The following is a 15,145-nucleotide window of genomic DNA, read 5'->3' on the forward strand; positions in this document are numbered from 1 at the left end:
ACAGCTTGAGGGGTGTCCAGGGATCCAGCCAGAGGACGAAACACCAGCAGCAGGAGAGGTAGCCAGGCTGCTCGGACCTGGGTCAGATGGAGGGCAGTCAAGTTGACAGACAGACAGGGGGACAGAGCCGGGTGGGTGGCTCCTCCAGCCTCAGGATGGGACTAGGAGTGGGGGCGCGGGGGGAGGGGCTGGGGAGCGGATTCTCTGAACCCTGCTTCCTCAGGAAAGAGCAAAGCTCTGCACATGCAGGGGTCCTCCCTAGGACCCACCGGGAGGACTGGAAAAACCCACAGTTGTCTTTCTCCATTTCTTACAGAAGATGAAGTGCTGGAAAATGTCAGCCCGAGCTGTCCAAGTAAGGCATTTCCCCACTGGGCAAGGCAGGGCACCCCAAAACCCCAGCCCACTCATCCGCACCTCAGGATGAGGTGATGCTGTGACTGACGTGCACTGCACTGAGTCCCAAGGAGACTCTGGCCGCCCCCAAGGGGTCTGGACCCTCTTCTGCCTGACCTTCTGCTCTGCCCCTGGCCGGGGATTGGGTGGGGAAAAGAATGTCACTCTGTTGGCCGCTGGAGACTTTGAGACATCACCATCCTGTTTATCAGTGGCTAATCATTGATTCAAAGCACAGGAGGGTGAGGAAATGCTGACTTTAACCTTTGTGCAGAAACCCAGACCCCCACCCCTTTGTATTTACCTAACTCCTAGGGGTCAAGGGAGCTGGCCTTGCAGTGGTACCGAGCGAGTTCTTCTGAAAATGTAGGCTGGTCTGTGATGGGGGAGCACTGCCATCTTCTGGGCATCTGCTGTCACTGCATCTGGGCTCCTGCCTCAAATGTTCTTTTTTTCTCCAATTGTTTGGAAAATTCTTCTCAAGCACCGTGGAAACATCCAGATATTCCTTCCTGGAGTTTCCTCAGTCGGCATCTCCCCTTAGTGTTTAATAAACTTTGCCTCAGGTATTTAGTAGAACCAAAAAAGAGCCACAGAATTGTGCTATTTTCAAGCTGAAAAAGCTCTCAACTCTTTATTTCTCAGTCATAGATTTTCTGAGCTCTACTATTTGAAAATTGCCTCTTTGCATCTCAGATGATATATTCATGGAATTCCAGTTGGTTTAAACAGTAACCTCAGCAAAACACAGTGGAGAAATTAAGTCCATAAAGAAAAATTAAGTATGATTCAAAGTCCGTTAAAAGGATTTGAGTTTAATTACCTTTTTTTAATCATCTACGACACCACCCCTCTCTGCCCAGCACTGATCCTTAGGACAGTTATTTCTGCTATGGGGCTGACGAACTTTTCCTCATTTTAGAAGATGCAACTCGATTCAAGCACCTCAGGCAGTACGTGTACAACTACGAAGCCGAGAGTTCCAGCGGGGTCCCCGCAGCACCTGGCTCCAGGAGCGTCACCAAGATCAACTGCAAGGTACGAGGGGAGATGGGGGCGCCACTGGAGGGCCCAGAGCCCAGGGCTGAGCAAACCCAGCTCACGCCAGGACGTCTCTGGTCGCGAAGTGCTGGGCCTGGCCCTCAGTTCGAAAGTCAGCCACTTGGCCAAGAAATTGTCTGCCCCCCAAAACTCGGGCAGCCAGAGTTATTTTCCCATCAGCTCCCAAGATATAATGGTAATATGTGATCTAGAATATCAGCATTACAGGGGAGTAGATTAATCACGATGAGAGAAGTCCAGTGGACGAGCAAAGGCAGTGGGCATCTCAGGAAACCTGCATCCTGGAAAAACCTGCATTTTAGGTTTTTACAATCTAAAAGAGCATCTCTTAACTTAAACTAAATGGGAAAAAGGAAAAGGCAAACATGCAGTTTGTTCTCAAATGAAACTTTGCTTATGGAGGCTGGTTGTACTCATGGCCATGTTCACATGGAACAGACCCAAGGGCCACTATTGGGGCTCTTTCAGGGAAATTGGGCTGGGAAGCTGCCCTCTTCTTTCTAAGTCCCCATTGTGTGCGTGGTCAGATAAGGTAGCCATTAGCCACATGTGACAGTTTAAATGGAATGAAAGTAAAAATTCCATTTCTTAGTCACAACAGCCACACTTCAAGGGCCCAAAAGCCACCCAGGGCTGGGGGCTCCCATGCGAGATGGTGCAAATCCAGAACCTTTCCTCACTGCAGGAAGTTCTTTGCACAGTTCTGGGTAACATCTAAGGGTCTGTTAAAGCGCCAGCTACAAGCAAAGTTTTGAGGAGTCCCTAATAGATGAAAACAGCTTGATTTTTTTTGGATTTGTTGTGTGTGAGACTTTAAGGAAACCTTTGCTGTTCAAACCAATGATAGCCCTCCTCCTGCTTCTGGTTTTCTTCTTAACTCTCATTCCTAGGCTACATGTCTTCTAACCAATTGTAACTCTTTATAACTGAAGTGGGTACATCGAGAACAGATAAAGAAGGCGCCCTCCTTTGCACACATGCATAAGGGCGGACTTAGAGCCATGGTACCCCAGGACGTGGGAAAGATCACAGATAGGACTGCATCTAGAATAATCCGGGGAGAAGTCATGAGGCTTTTTGAGGACACATATGGTGTTGGGGAGCAGAGGTCACGTTCCCCAATGGCATTCCCTTTGGCATCCTGATTAGGGAGTCATCCCCGGGCCACTGAGTGGTGGTGGGGACCTCACAGAATTGATGGAGGGTCTTAACGGGCCGCAACCCTGTCTTCTAGGTCGAGCTGGAGGTTCCCCAACTCTGCAGCTTCATCCTGAAGACAAGCCAGTGCACCCTGAGGGAGGTGCATGGCTTCAACCCTGAGGGCAAGGCCTTGCTGAAGAAGGCCAAGAACTCAGAGGCGTTTGCTGAGGCTATGTCTAAGTAAGGCGTGGGCCTGCGCACTTCAGCGTCTGAGCTGTGGGTGTTGCCGGATGCGTTGTGAGTGAGGGGGTGTGTGTGTCCACTGACATGTGAACGTGAGTGTTCATAGTAGGCGTACATATGAGTGTAAGTATTTGTAGTCTATATTCACCATGGATCAGGGAACTGCTGAGCTTTCGCAACCATCCAATAGAGGAAAGCATTATTTCCCCTCCCCTTGTGAAGTTCCCCTGAATATCCTTTAAATGTGTTTCTAAAAGATCTCATGCTTTAATTTCTTGAGATACTACAGCTGAGGTGGTTTGTTTAAACAGGGGAATTCTTGTCTAAAGAATGAAGCAAGAATGGGTGTGTGGGGGTCTCCAGGGAGGGTCCCAGCTAGGACGTGGTACTGTGGCCTACACAGGACAGTGCAGGGTCTGGTCGGCACACGTCAAGGTCTAGCTCAGGGAGTCCAGGGAGAGCCCAGGCCCGGCATCTGCCAGTGCACACTGACCAGGCCAGTGCTGTGCTCTACAGCTGCCGTCACTTCCGACCGATCAGTGGTCCTGCTGTACCAGCTGCTAAACATTTTGAACGTCACCCGTGCCTCACTTCAAATCACCGTTTGTAATGTCCTACGAGTGTGTAAATAGAAGCAGTCATAGACTTGTGGATTTGGTAGCGTTGGAAACTCCCACCCATCTTTTAATCTGCTGACCATTAGACCAGGGAGCCAGGCCTTTGTCGGCACAGGAGGCCTTGACGCAGCTGTCTCTCACCAACGCGCCTTATTTTATCTGAGACTTAGGTGTGCGTCGGGGAGCAGGTACAGTGACGAAAGGGAGTGAGCAGTAGTTACATGTTGGTACTACCCTCCTCCAAACAAAAGGACCCCTGCTCTTGACCACCTTGAAGCTTTCCAAGCCTGCATCGCAGTGCCTGGGGCTTTCGGGGACAGTGTAAACCTGCAGAGACGTGCTTGCTCTGCTTCCCCTCCTTCTGACTTAACTAGAGCAGGTGCAGCCAGGTGCTTTGAAACCCCCAAGAGGAAGTTCCCAAAGGAAAATCACAGAGTTTAAAGTTGACCTGGGCCTCGGACATGGCCTGAGACCCTATCACAGAGTGAATGTCCAACAAAAATATATGAAAAGAAACTCAAATGGACTGGCGGTCAGGAAAGACAATGAATGTAGCAAGATAGTTATCACCTTAGACACCTAAGACTGCAAGAATTTAAAATAGCTATGGCACCTGTTGCTGGTGGGTCTACGAGGAAAACTGGACTTGCAGGTACTGCTGGTGGAATGAGAGCCATTCATTGGTATCTGTTATAATTAAAACTCCTATAGCCTTTGACACAGTGAATTCAATCTGTGGGACTCCAGACCATGAAAGAACAGCAGTAGTGTGTGAAGGTGTAGGCATAGGGATGTTCATTTTCATTTCAGTGTTGTTCATGTAGCCAAAAAAAAAAAAAAAATCCAGAAAGAAATTGAATGTCATTAAATAGAGGACTGTCTGAATAAATTATATGTAAGCATAGAATGCAATGTTTTGCCGTTTTTTAGGGGGAAAAAAATCTGTTAGAGATTTACTGAATGACTCAGAAGAATTTTTGTGGAGTATAATTGATAAAAGGGAACTAATGAAAAGTGTGCCTGATGTGATGCACTTGTACAAAACATGGAATGACAAAATCTTTATATGTAGATGTTTTACATGCACACACGTGAGTGGGAGCACAAAGGGGACAGGTGAGCCAGCAACAAAGGAAAAGGAATAAAAGAACGCCAAACATACTTGGATACCTTTAAAAATGTAGAGATATATTTATAAAGAAAAGAGGTAAAAAAAATAATAATAAGTAGAAAAGAAGCTCCTGCAAACGGGCTCCTGGTGGGGAACAGACATTCCTGTGACCGCACTCTCCCTGGGACAGGTACGAGCTCAGGCTGGCCATGCCTGAAGGGAAACGAGTCGTACTTTACCCGGAGAAGGAGGAGCCTAAACACATCCTGAACATCAAGAGAGGCATCATTTCTGCCCTCCTGGTTCCCCTGGAAACGGAAGAGGCCAAACAAGTGCTGTTTCTGGTGAGAATTTAGAAAGCTGATAAAAATGGCCCTTGGAACACATATTCACGTATTCATGCTGGGTCCCACCGTCTACATAAAGTGGATCACTGGCTTCGCTGGGTGGCTAGTTACACGGGGGTCCTATGTCGGTGTGAAACACCGGCGCCCAAACCTCCGCCTGTCCTCTGGGCTCACTGTGAGATGATCCTGAGCAGTTTTTATTTAAAAGCAGTTTTTGGAGAGCCCTGACCACCCTACTCCATTCTCTGATTTTGTGCTATTCCAGCAAGGTGTAGCACGGTAAAGCCTACGTGTGTTGTAAAGACGGAAAAGTAATTGAATCGGTTGCCAGCCTCGTTTAAGATTTCCTTCCATCCCACAACCATTTTCGGGCCCTTGCTATGTTCTAAGTTCTAGACCGCACTCCGGTTGGAGAACACAGACCTGCATCCTGCAGAGGCTTCTCGGGACTTGTGGGGAGAACGGAGAGACAAACAGCCCCAGGCAGATTGGAATACAGGCCATAAATGCGCAGCAGAGACAATGCTGGGAGAGGGCTGAGCATCAAGCCCGAGCTAGCCGGCTCCTAAGAGGCCAGGCCGCTGTGCCACAGAATCAAAACCCTCATCACTGATGTCCCCGCTGCACCTCTGGCTGGCCAGGTGTCTGCCATGGCCAGGCCTTGCCTGGGAGGAAGAAATCCCTCCAAATCCACGCTGCTCCTGCCTTTTCTTCCAGACTCCTTTCTCAACCCCTCCCAAAGCATGTAAGGATGTTTTCCCCCATTGAATGCACCTGTTGTGTCTTTTGCTCCTGTAGGATACTGTGTATGGAAACTGTTCCAGTGACTTTACGGTAAAAACAAGGAAGGGGAACGTGGCAACAGAAATATCCATTGAAAGAAAGCTGGAGAAGTGTGATCACTTCGAGCCCATTCGCACAGGGGTGAGCCCACTGGCTCTGATCAAAGGCATGGTAAGTTTCAAATCAGGGTTACCATTCACACCATCCTCTTCGTTACTAAAATCCTGGAAGGTAGAGCTAGCAGGGATCTCAGAGAAGAACCCAACCTCTTTTTCATTTAACCTACAGTGGGAAACTGAGGACCGGACAAGGAAAGGACTGCCCAAGGCCACATGGCCTGTTATTAATTGATCCAGGACCTAGAATCAGCTTTCTGACTCCTAGTCCAGAGCTCTGTCTTTTTTGCTGTCCTTCTATCTCTGGCACCAAACCTTCTGTCATCTCTTGATGGCAATGACTGTCCAGCCCTGAGAAGGCTCCAAGACCCACTGTAGGGGAGCAAGCCACCTACTGTTCTTCCCTGTGCAAGGACTGGGTGTCCCCAGCTCTAAGCCTCTAGCTTCCAAGGAAGCCCTAAGACCTGCGCCCTGCTCTTCTCTTTCTCACTCTCATGAAGTGGCGTGACCGAGAGCACTCCAGAGTCCTGTCTTTCATCCCATGTATGACCCTGATCAATGCCTGACCCTCTGCCTCCTTCCTGGGCCGCCCCCTGATACTGACCTTCTCTGGTCACAGAGGTCATGTAGCAACCACAGCACCTGAGCTTGCCTGATGCCTTGTAATATCTTCCCGAACATGAATCACAGCTTATCTCAGTAAACACGAAGGACTTGAGCAATCATGACATGCCCGGCAATGTTTCTGGTCACTGTCCTTGTGCGAGAGAACAGGGAGTTTGGTGACCACAGAGCCACACCCAAGAAGAGGCCAATGCACTGGTGTCTGTGTATTTTTCTGAGCAGCTCCTATGTGCTCGGCCCTACTCTGGGCAGCACGGAGGGAGGGACAGGGGCAAATGAATTTGGACCTTCCCCTTGGGGTGTTTGCAGGCTAATGCTGGAACCTGTTTCAAACACAATGAAGGACAATATATCTTACACAGTGACAAGCTGAGCAGGGCAAACAAGCAGTCCTAGGCCTGACCATGAAGGAGAAAACAATGCTCACAAAGCGCGTTGAGCAAAGCAGCCAGTAAATCCAGTTAGAAGAAATGACGGGTGAGCATCAGTGAGTTTAGCTTAGTCGCACGGAAGATGTGGCACATGAGACTGAAAGATACAAAGGATATATAAATGGAAGCAAGACAGAAGGCTGGGCTTCTAGGCAAAGAAAACATGGGGAGCAACAGCATGTGATGTATTGACATGTGGTGGGTCAGGCATGTCAGAGAGCAGGCCACGTATCCTTTATGCGGGATGAGATGTCCACTGGGGCAGAATGAGGAGCCTGTGGCCAGACACAGCTTCAGGTGTGTCAAGCTGTTGCGTCCCCTTGTCTAAATGCCAAGTGCCAAGTTCTCTTCTTTGACTGAGCTTGTCTACTGGTTAGAATTCCCAGTCTCCCCTCACCCCCCACTTCTTCCTTAAAGGTGAATGCCTGTGGCAGAAGACCCAGGTTCAAGCCCCAGGGACTGATCAAAATGCTTTTCCCCATCTCATTCACAGACCCACCCATTGTCAAATCAGATCAGCAGCAGCCAGTCCTGCCAGTATACCCTGGACCCCAGGAAGAAGCATGTGTCAGAAGCCATCTGCAGGGAAGAACACCTGTTCCTGCCTTTCTTCCACAAGTAAGTCATCTGCTGCCCTGCTGGTTCATCATGGATGGGGTCTGTGTGAACTGAGTACTTCTCAGCAGCTCTTTTCCAGGCTAGGCTGTGAAGGGGTACTAAGCAGAGCCCATCCTTGTCCCTCTTTTCAAGCTAACAGGTGATTTGTTAGGAAAATCTTAGACATGCAAAACAATTTGAGGCCAACAAAAGATATTTGAGACCCAGACTTTAAGGGTTATAAATCAGGAAAAGCAGGGAATCCTTGCAGGCTGCCCTGGTTAGAAAGGCTTTGTGGAGGATTTAGAGTTTGGCCTGGAGACCTATGTATCCAAATCCATTTTGAAAATTGAACAATCAACTAATGTTTATTGAATAACCGTTATATTCTTGGCACTGTGTGGTGGGAAGCAAAAGGAATTTCAAGGCACAGCATTGGTTCTTACTGCCTAGACACTCCAGGCTGGATGAAGGTGTAAGGAGCATATGTCCTTCAATGGAAGGACAGCAGGTGTGACCAGGAGAAGGGGGGCCCTGTTTGTTAGGGGGTCAGGATGTCTGGATTTAACCATGGTTTGACAGGTGGGCAGGATTTGGGTAGAGGAGGAGACAGGGGAAACATTCAACATGAAAAGTTGTTCTGGGGAGCTGGCCGTCCTGTTACCCGATGTTCTTCCTTTATCTCTAGGAACAACTATGGGATGATGGCACAGGTTACACAGACTTTGAAACTTGAAGACACACCTAAGATCAACAGCCGCTTCTTTGATGAAGGTAAGAGACTTTCAACCCACATGTTTGCCAGGGCTGAGGACTCTGCCCAACATGGTCCATGTGTCATGGCTTAGCTCCTTGTTGGGCCCCATGAAATCTCTGCTGACTAATTGGTTAAGTGGGCTCTGGCAATCTGGCTGTGGACCACTCTAGAGAGAAAGCATGTTCCTAGCAGAATGGCAAGTGACGGTGGCATCCAGGAAATGGAGAAGTTTCCCAAAGCCACCTAAATTTTTGTTAAGTAGGAAAATGGCCTCCTAAGTCTACCTTTTGTACATCTGACAGCCTTGTACAGCCTTGGGCAAGTGGCAGAGGGTCTTTGGGGACAGAAATCAGTCTTTAGAGCTGAAAGGGACTTCAGAGATCTCAAGCCCAACTCTAGCCCTGCATTTGTCTTGTACTCAAGTCTGTCTTCTGCATTACCTCATTGTTCTCAGCAACCTATGATGTCAGGTGGTAACAAGGTGTGCCTTTATACTCATTCTACAGAAGGGAAAATAGCACAGAGAGAGGCTTAGTTGATGTATCAAGGTCATAGAATATTAGAGGTGATACAAAATGAGCCCCTCAGTTTAATATAAGCCAGTACTCTTTCCAATACACCACTTTCCAATTTACACTTTCGTGGTAAATCAAACCCCTTCCCTAGCAGGTCATAGCAGGTTACACAAATCTTCCCCTCCCCCATAAGCTGCTATTAGATTCAACTGGAAGAAATCATGGGTGAGCCTCAGCGGTAGCCTGATCTGCAGCAGCACCTTCTCACAGGTTCTTTTGGGTGAAGAGGTAATCTGATAACCAGATTCAAACAAGCCCATATTCAATTCCAGCTCTGCCTCCGATACCCAGAGAGGCCTGGACAAGGCAAGTTTCTCAAATCTGGGTCTTAGCTCCCTTGTCTTTCAACTGAGGGATAATACTTACCCACAGGGAGAGTAGGATGAGTCAGTGAAAACACTGGAATCCCATACCTAACACGAGCCAGATACATCGTAGGCATGGAGTACAGGTTTCTTTTCTCTTCCCCTCTGCTGATCCTCTGCTGACTTCCAGTTTCCAGTAGACCAAGATAGGGCTGAGATGTAGAGGTCAGCAAGGGTTCCTTTGACACGTTCCTCCTTCCAGGGTCTGAGGAGGCGGGTCTCGCCTTTGAGAGCACCAAATCCATGGCACCGCCCCAGGAGGCCGAGGCCATGGTGAAGACCCTCCAGGAGCTACAGAAACTGCACATCTCCGAGAAGAACACCCAGAGAGCTAACCTCTTCAATAAGCTGGTGACTGAGCTGCGGGGCCTCGACAGTGCGGCAGTCACATCCCTCTTGCCCAGGCTGATCGAGGTGTCCAGGTATTTCTTTAATGGCTGCAGCTCAGTACTTTCAGAGGTTACAAACCTATGGTCCCTGCTGAACCTTGGTCAAACAAAGAATCTCAGGAACCATTGAAATGTCAGCCCAGGTAGTCAATGAGTCGATCAGTTCGTGTTTTCTGGGTAGAGAAATATCAGCTAAGGTGCCTAGAGTTCCATGGGAACCACACACACACATGCACACGTGGCATCCAAGGCAGATGTGTATTGTGTGATAAAATAAGAAGGGGCTGTTTGCCACATTTTGATGGTATCTTCTCATTCTTCGTTTGGTTACCTTAGAAGGTTTGAGAGACAAAGCCAATGCCTTTCAGAAGCCTCTAGGCTAGTGGAGAGGGAACTCAGGCAAACAAAATAATACTGGGATTTCTGTGTACTTCAAGGCCATGGCTCTCAGTGCTGTGAAGGTCAGAAGAAAGCGAGGACTGAAACGAGACCATGCTAATGTTTGCCTGGCATTTTCTGTGTTCTGACCAAAGGACAGTGATAATAGTGCCTTTTTGGTGATAAGACCAGGGGTCCTTACTGAAGCTTGTCTCTATGATGCCTCTTCTGTGGAGAATGCTCAGAGGGGAGACTTCCTGGTTCTTGGGATAATAGTTCTTGGGATCTGAGTTGTATTTTGAAATATGGTTGGATTTGGACAGCGAATAAGGGAAATAAGGGCAGAGGGAACACCGTGGGCTAAAAAGATGGTAGCTGCCTCGAAGGCAATCTGTGTCACTCTCTCGGTCCTTTCCCCTCCCAGCCCCATCACTCTGCAAGCTTTGATTCAGTGCGGACAGCCCCAGTGTTACACTTACATCCTCCAGTGGCTGAAAAGTGAGAAAGCCAACCCACTTCTGATAGATATCGTAACCTACCTGCTGGCCCTGATCCCAGAGCCCTCGGCCCAGCGGCTGCAAGAGATCTTTAACACAGCGAAGGAGGAGCAGAGCCGGGCCACTTTCTATGCTCTGAGTCACGTGATCAACAAGTGAGTTTTACCCTGTTCTCCTCGCAGGAGCTGAGGGAGAGCCCTCCTCTCTGTATTAAGATTGCACCCCTTCCTCTCCTTTCCAGTTCTGATGCTTACTCTTCTGTTTTCCTCCTGGTCTTTTTAAGAGTAATGATCTGAAATAAGAGATCAGCAAACAGACCTAGCCATGCTTACTGAGTCCTAACTCTTATTCTGTAGCTATCATAAGGCACACCCCACAGCAACTCAAGACCTGCTGGACATTGTTGATTACCTGTCGGAGCAGATTGGCAATGACTGCACTGGAAATGAAGATCACACCTACTTGATTCTGAGGGTACTGTCATCTTTTGTATAAAATGCACCACTTCAGAAGCACTTTTCCTGGACACCCCTTCCTTCTCCTTCTGCATCCTGATTCCCTCTTGTTGCTTTTCAATGCAGGTCATTGGAAATATTGGTGAAACCGTGGAGCAGCTAACCCCAACACTCACATCTTCCCTCTTGAAATGTATCAGAAGTACAGAGCCATCACTCCTGATTCAGAAGGCTGCCATCCAAGCCCTGCGGAAAATGCAAAATAAAGATGAGGTAAAGTCCACAGAGGAGGGCTGCATGGGAAAATTATCCAGACTGACAAGGATTTGGAATGAGATTCTAAGTCTCGTTATTCTACAGACTCTATTCTACTGCTTGCTAATTACAAATTTTCAACAAGCCTATTGACTTGACTGCCTAGTAGTATATGAACATGAAAGAAATATTTGACCTCACTGCTACTGCAGAATGCAGAATTTGAGATTTCCACTACGTGCTATTCTCCTACGAGATCGACCACCTTTCCCACTCTCATCTTAGGAAAACAGGCCTGATTTTCTCCCAATCTAGGGTGGTCAGCCTGATTCCACCTTAGGTGGCAGTGGCTCCAGATCTTTGGACACTACTTTATTTATTAATCCCAACTCTTGCTATCCCTTTCCACCTTTACCCTCATATTGAAATAATTTATGTGAAAACAACTTCCTTTTTGGTTAGTGTCAGGTCTCCAACAAGTCATAACTTGTCAGTAACTTGCATATTTTAATGAAAGTGAATGTGACATGCATTTGATAGGAGTCTTCCGAGAACCCTTTCTCAAGCTCGTTGCTCTGGGGAAGGCTAGCAAGAAGACACAGTACCAGCATTTGAAGAGTTCTTAGAGAGAAATTCAGCTTGCACATATTAAATTGCTTGCAACCATGCTGATTGTTTGCAAGGCTTGTTCTCTGTTGGACCCAAGGGCAGTGATAACAGTCTCCTCTTTTGGCTACAGGTCCGGGAAGTCCTTCTTCAGACTTTCCTGGATGCTGCTGCTCCAGGGGATAAGCGACTGGCTGCCTATCTCATGCTGATGAGGAGCCCTTCCCAGTCAGATATTAGCAAAATCATCCAACTTCTCCCAGGAGAACAGAATCAGCAAGTGAAGAACTTTGTGGCTTCCCACATTGCCAACATTTTAAACTCAGAAGAATTGTATGTCCAGAAGTAAGTAAAGATAATTTTCCCCCACCTGTTACAAAGGGCTGAAATTCCAAACCTCGATTTGGATGTAGCCCCTGCCTGCCCTTTATAGAGGATTCTTTATTCTGGAACAAACTTTGGTAGAAAAGGACAGCATACCTGAGCCAAACTCTTGGGGCAAATACATGAAATTGGTAGCAACTGGAAATCCATCCTTACTTGAGGAAAGAGGGGCAAAGCATAAGTTACATGATATGTTCGCTCAAAATATCATCCTTCTTTTCTTCTAGTTTGAAAGAGTTAGTGAAAGGAGCTCTGGAAAACTCTCAACTTCCAACTCTCATGGACTTCAAAACATTTTCCCGGAACTACCACTTTTCCAAATCTGTTTCTCTCCCATCACTTGACCCCATCTCAGCCAAAATTGAAGGCAATCTTATATTTGATCCAAATAATTACCTGCCTAAAGAAAGCATGCTGAAAACTACTCTTACCGTCTTTGGATTTGCTTCAACCGACCTCTTCGAGGTAAGTGTGAGATGAAAGAAGAGTCTTATGTTTTCTAGTCCATTCTGTTCTACATTGTAAATGAAAATTCAAGAGACTAGTGAGCCAGGTGGAGGAGAAACAAGAATCATCAGGCAGTAGTTCTGTACCATCCCTTCGAGGTCCTTTTTCTTCCCACCTCCCTTCCTCCCTGCTAGGGTGTCACCTGAAGCATGACTTATTATTATGAGTGGAAATGCAGATGTCTCAGAAAAGCCCTTAGAACCAAAATACAAGGAAGTGCATGGGGTATGCACTCAGGCAGACCTGGTTCAAACCCCAAATCCACTCCCAACTCTGAATCTTTGGCTTAATTATTTGTCCTCTCTAAACATTAGCTGCCTTTTCTGGAAAAAATAATAGCTTCTGCCTTTCAAGACTCTACTAAGATTTGACTAATACAATTCCTATGGCACACTAAGCTCAGTTCCTGTCTTAAAGTCTTCATCAAATACTTGTTTAATTAAATGGACATTAATCGGGGAATAGGAGGTTGACATACAGCAAAGAAACCTGATAGCATTCCTTGCCTGGTTTTCTTTCTCAGCTTGGTTTGGAAGGAAAAGGGTTTGAGCCAACATTGGAAGCTTTCTTTGGGAAGCAAGGATTTTTCCCAGACAGTGTCAACAAGGCTTTGTACTGGGTTGATGGTCAAGTTCCTGATCATGTCTCCAAGGTCTTGGTGGACCACTTTGGCTACAGCAAAGATGATCAATATGAGCAGGTATGTTTTTGTTAAGTATCCTCTCAAGGAAAGCTTTGGGTCTCAGTGCAAAAATATTCTTATCTAAGCCTGGAAGTATTCAAGGAACCATTTAACTTAAGTGACAACTATGGCTTTTATGAATCAGTCCTATGAAAGTAAGAACCAGTATTCCCTGCAGGGCCTCTTGGAGATGCAGTGTGCCCAGGAACCAGATTCTTTAGAGGCACTCTAGCATACTGACTAAGATTGTGAACTCTGGGGCATGAGTTTGAACTCTGACCTCGCTGTCTTCATGCTATGCAACTGTGGGCATGTTGCTCGATATTGTATCTGTTTATGCATCCCCAGAGTGATAATAATAACCCATATCTCACAAAGTTATTTAAAGTCTAAATTAAATAAAGCATGTAAAACTTTAAGCAGAGTGTCTGACTCTGATACTAATTGTTCAGTAAGCAGATGCTATTATAATTTTTAAATTCATATTTTCATTATTATTTTCTTTTTCTGTCACCCATATCAGTGCATTAGCTAATGAAAACAAAGTACTCAGAAGCTAGCACAAGCCCCCACTGAAGGAGTAGAACATAGATAGTTTAATTATGAGCTTCTTAGTCTTTAACATTTTGCTACCCCGAGTGTGGTCTAGTCATTGGCATCAAAGCAGAGCTTTTAAGAAATGCAGGTTCTCAAGCCCAGTGGGATCTACTGAATCCAAACCTGCATTTTAACAAGATCTCCCAGTGACTTGCATGTACATTTCAGTTTGAGAAGCAAGGCAATAATTTACCTCTAGCTGCACACTGATGGTCCTACCTCCTTCTTCTAATTTACTTACCTCTACTTGAGACTGAGGTGATTGATCTGTTTGAAGTTTGTCATTCACTCTTTTCTCTCTCAATGACTAAGCATTGGTCAATGGACTTTTTCTTATCACTTAGAGGAACCTGTCTAGTATCAGGTGTTTTCAAGCTTTTGGCCAATTTATTTGACAGCTAATTTTCCCAAGAAACCCCTACTATTCTTCCCTAGTCAAAGGAGAGAGGACATCATCAAGGGTGGGGGTGGAGAATAGAGGATCTTCTCATCTTGGGGAGCCTCAGGGATCCTGTCATCCTTGTGGGGAGTAGAGATTTCCCATAAATACTAGGCACACGTTATTTAAGTTAAGAATAGTGTGGAAGAACCACTGTCCCTGACAAGACCTCAGTTTCTTTTTCATCTCAATTTGGACAAGCTATTTATCCTTCAAATAAGAGGTTAGAGCCTGGCTTCAGTGTCTGCCCTGTATCCCTGCCCTGAGTGTTTCTGTCTGGGTCCTTCACAGCTGCAGCAGGCCATCCCCGCATCAGAAATCAAAAGGTGTTTGATAGTGCTGTTACCTCACTAGGTATTTTGTTGGTTAATTCCCAGGACATGGTCAATGGAATTATGCTCAATGCTGAGAAGCTGATCAAAGATCTGAAAACCAAAGAATTCCCAGAAGCCAGAGCCTACCTCCGCATCCTAGGAGAGGAGCTTGGCTTTGTCAGGCTCCATGACCTCCGGCTCCTGGGAAGGCTGCTCCTGAATGGTGTCCGTACTCTGACGGGGATCCCCCAGATGGTAAGTGGGCCAGGCACTGTCATAGGTGATGAGGTTAGGCTGTATTCTTTTTAGATCTCTCAGACTCCCTTAAGATTCTGGCCACACAAACCGGCAAAAGTTCTCACACTCCTTCAAAGAGACAGGTTTGGCCCTGACTGGGTGGCTCAGTTGTTTGGAATGTCATCCTGTACACCAAAATTGTATGGGTTTAATCCCCGGTCAGGGCACATACCTAGGCTGT

The 15,145-nt window shown here is 46.8% G+C and overlaps 1 protein-coding gene across 1 annotated transcript in view; it reads left to right on the plus strand.

The window, feature by feature from the left end:
* APOB (apolipoprotein B) overlaps window positions 1–15,145 on the plus strand; it is a 38,929-nt gene that overhangs the window by 256 nt on the left and 23,528 nt on the right. Inside the window, exons 2-16 of the mRNA XM_054569196.1 lie at window positions 317–355; window positions 1,319–1,434; window positions 2,693–2,838; window positions 4,760–4,913; window positions 5,715–5,870; window positions 7,364–7,488; window positions 8,156–8,241; window positions 9,367–9,586; window positions 10,356–10,583; window positions 10,785–10,902; window positions 11,010–11,156; window positions 11,878–12,089; window positions 12,356–12,593; window positions 13,159–13,335; window positions 14,731–14,922. Of these exons, the coding sequence (XP_054425171.1) occupies window positions 317–355; window positions 1,319–1,434; window positions 2,693–2,838; window positions 4,760–4,913; window positions 5,715–5,870; window positions 7,364–7,488; window positions 8,156–8,241; window positions 9,367–9,586; window positions 10,356–10,583; window positions 10,785–10,902; window positions 11,010–11,156; window positions 11,878–12,089; window positions 12,356–12,593; window positions 13,159–13,335; window positions 14,731–14,922 (2,354 nt within the window). The remainder of the gene's footprint in view (window positions 1–316; window positions 356–1,318; window positions 1,435–2,692; window positions 2,839–4,759; window positions 4,914–5,714; window positions 5,871–7,363; window positions 7,489–8,155; window positions 8,242–9,366; window positions 9,587–10,355; window positions 10,584–10,784; window positions 10,903–11,009; window positions 11,157–11,877; window positions 12,090–12,355; window positions 12,594–13,158; window positions 13,336–14,730; window positions 14,923–15,145) is intronic.

Source organism: Pteronotus mesoamericanus, unplaced genomic scaffold, assembly GCF_021234165.1.
Source record: "Pteronotus mesoamericanus isolate MK-2021 breed Mesoamerican mustached bat unplaced genomic scaffold, CSHL_Meso_final contig_101, whole genome shotgun sequence".
NCBI classification, from domain to species: Eukaryota; Metazoa; Chordata; class Mammalia; order Chiroptera; family Mormoopidae; genus Pteronotus; species Pteronotus mesoamericanus.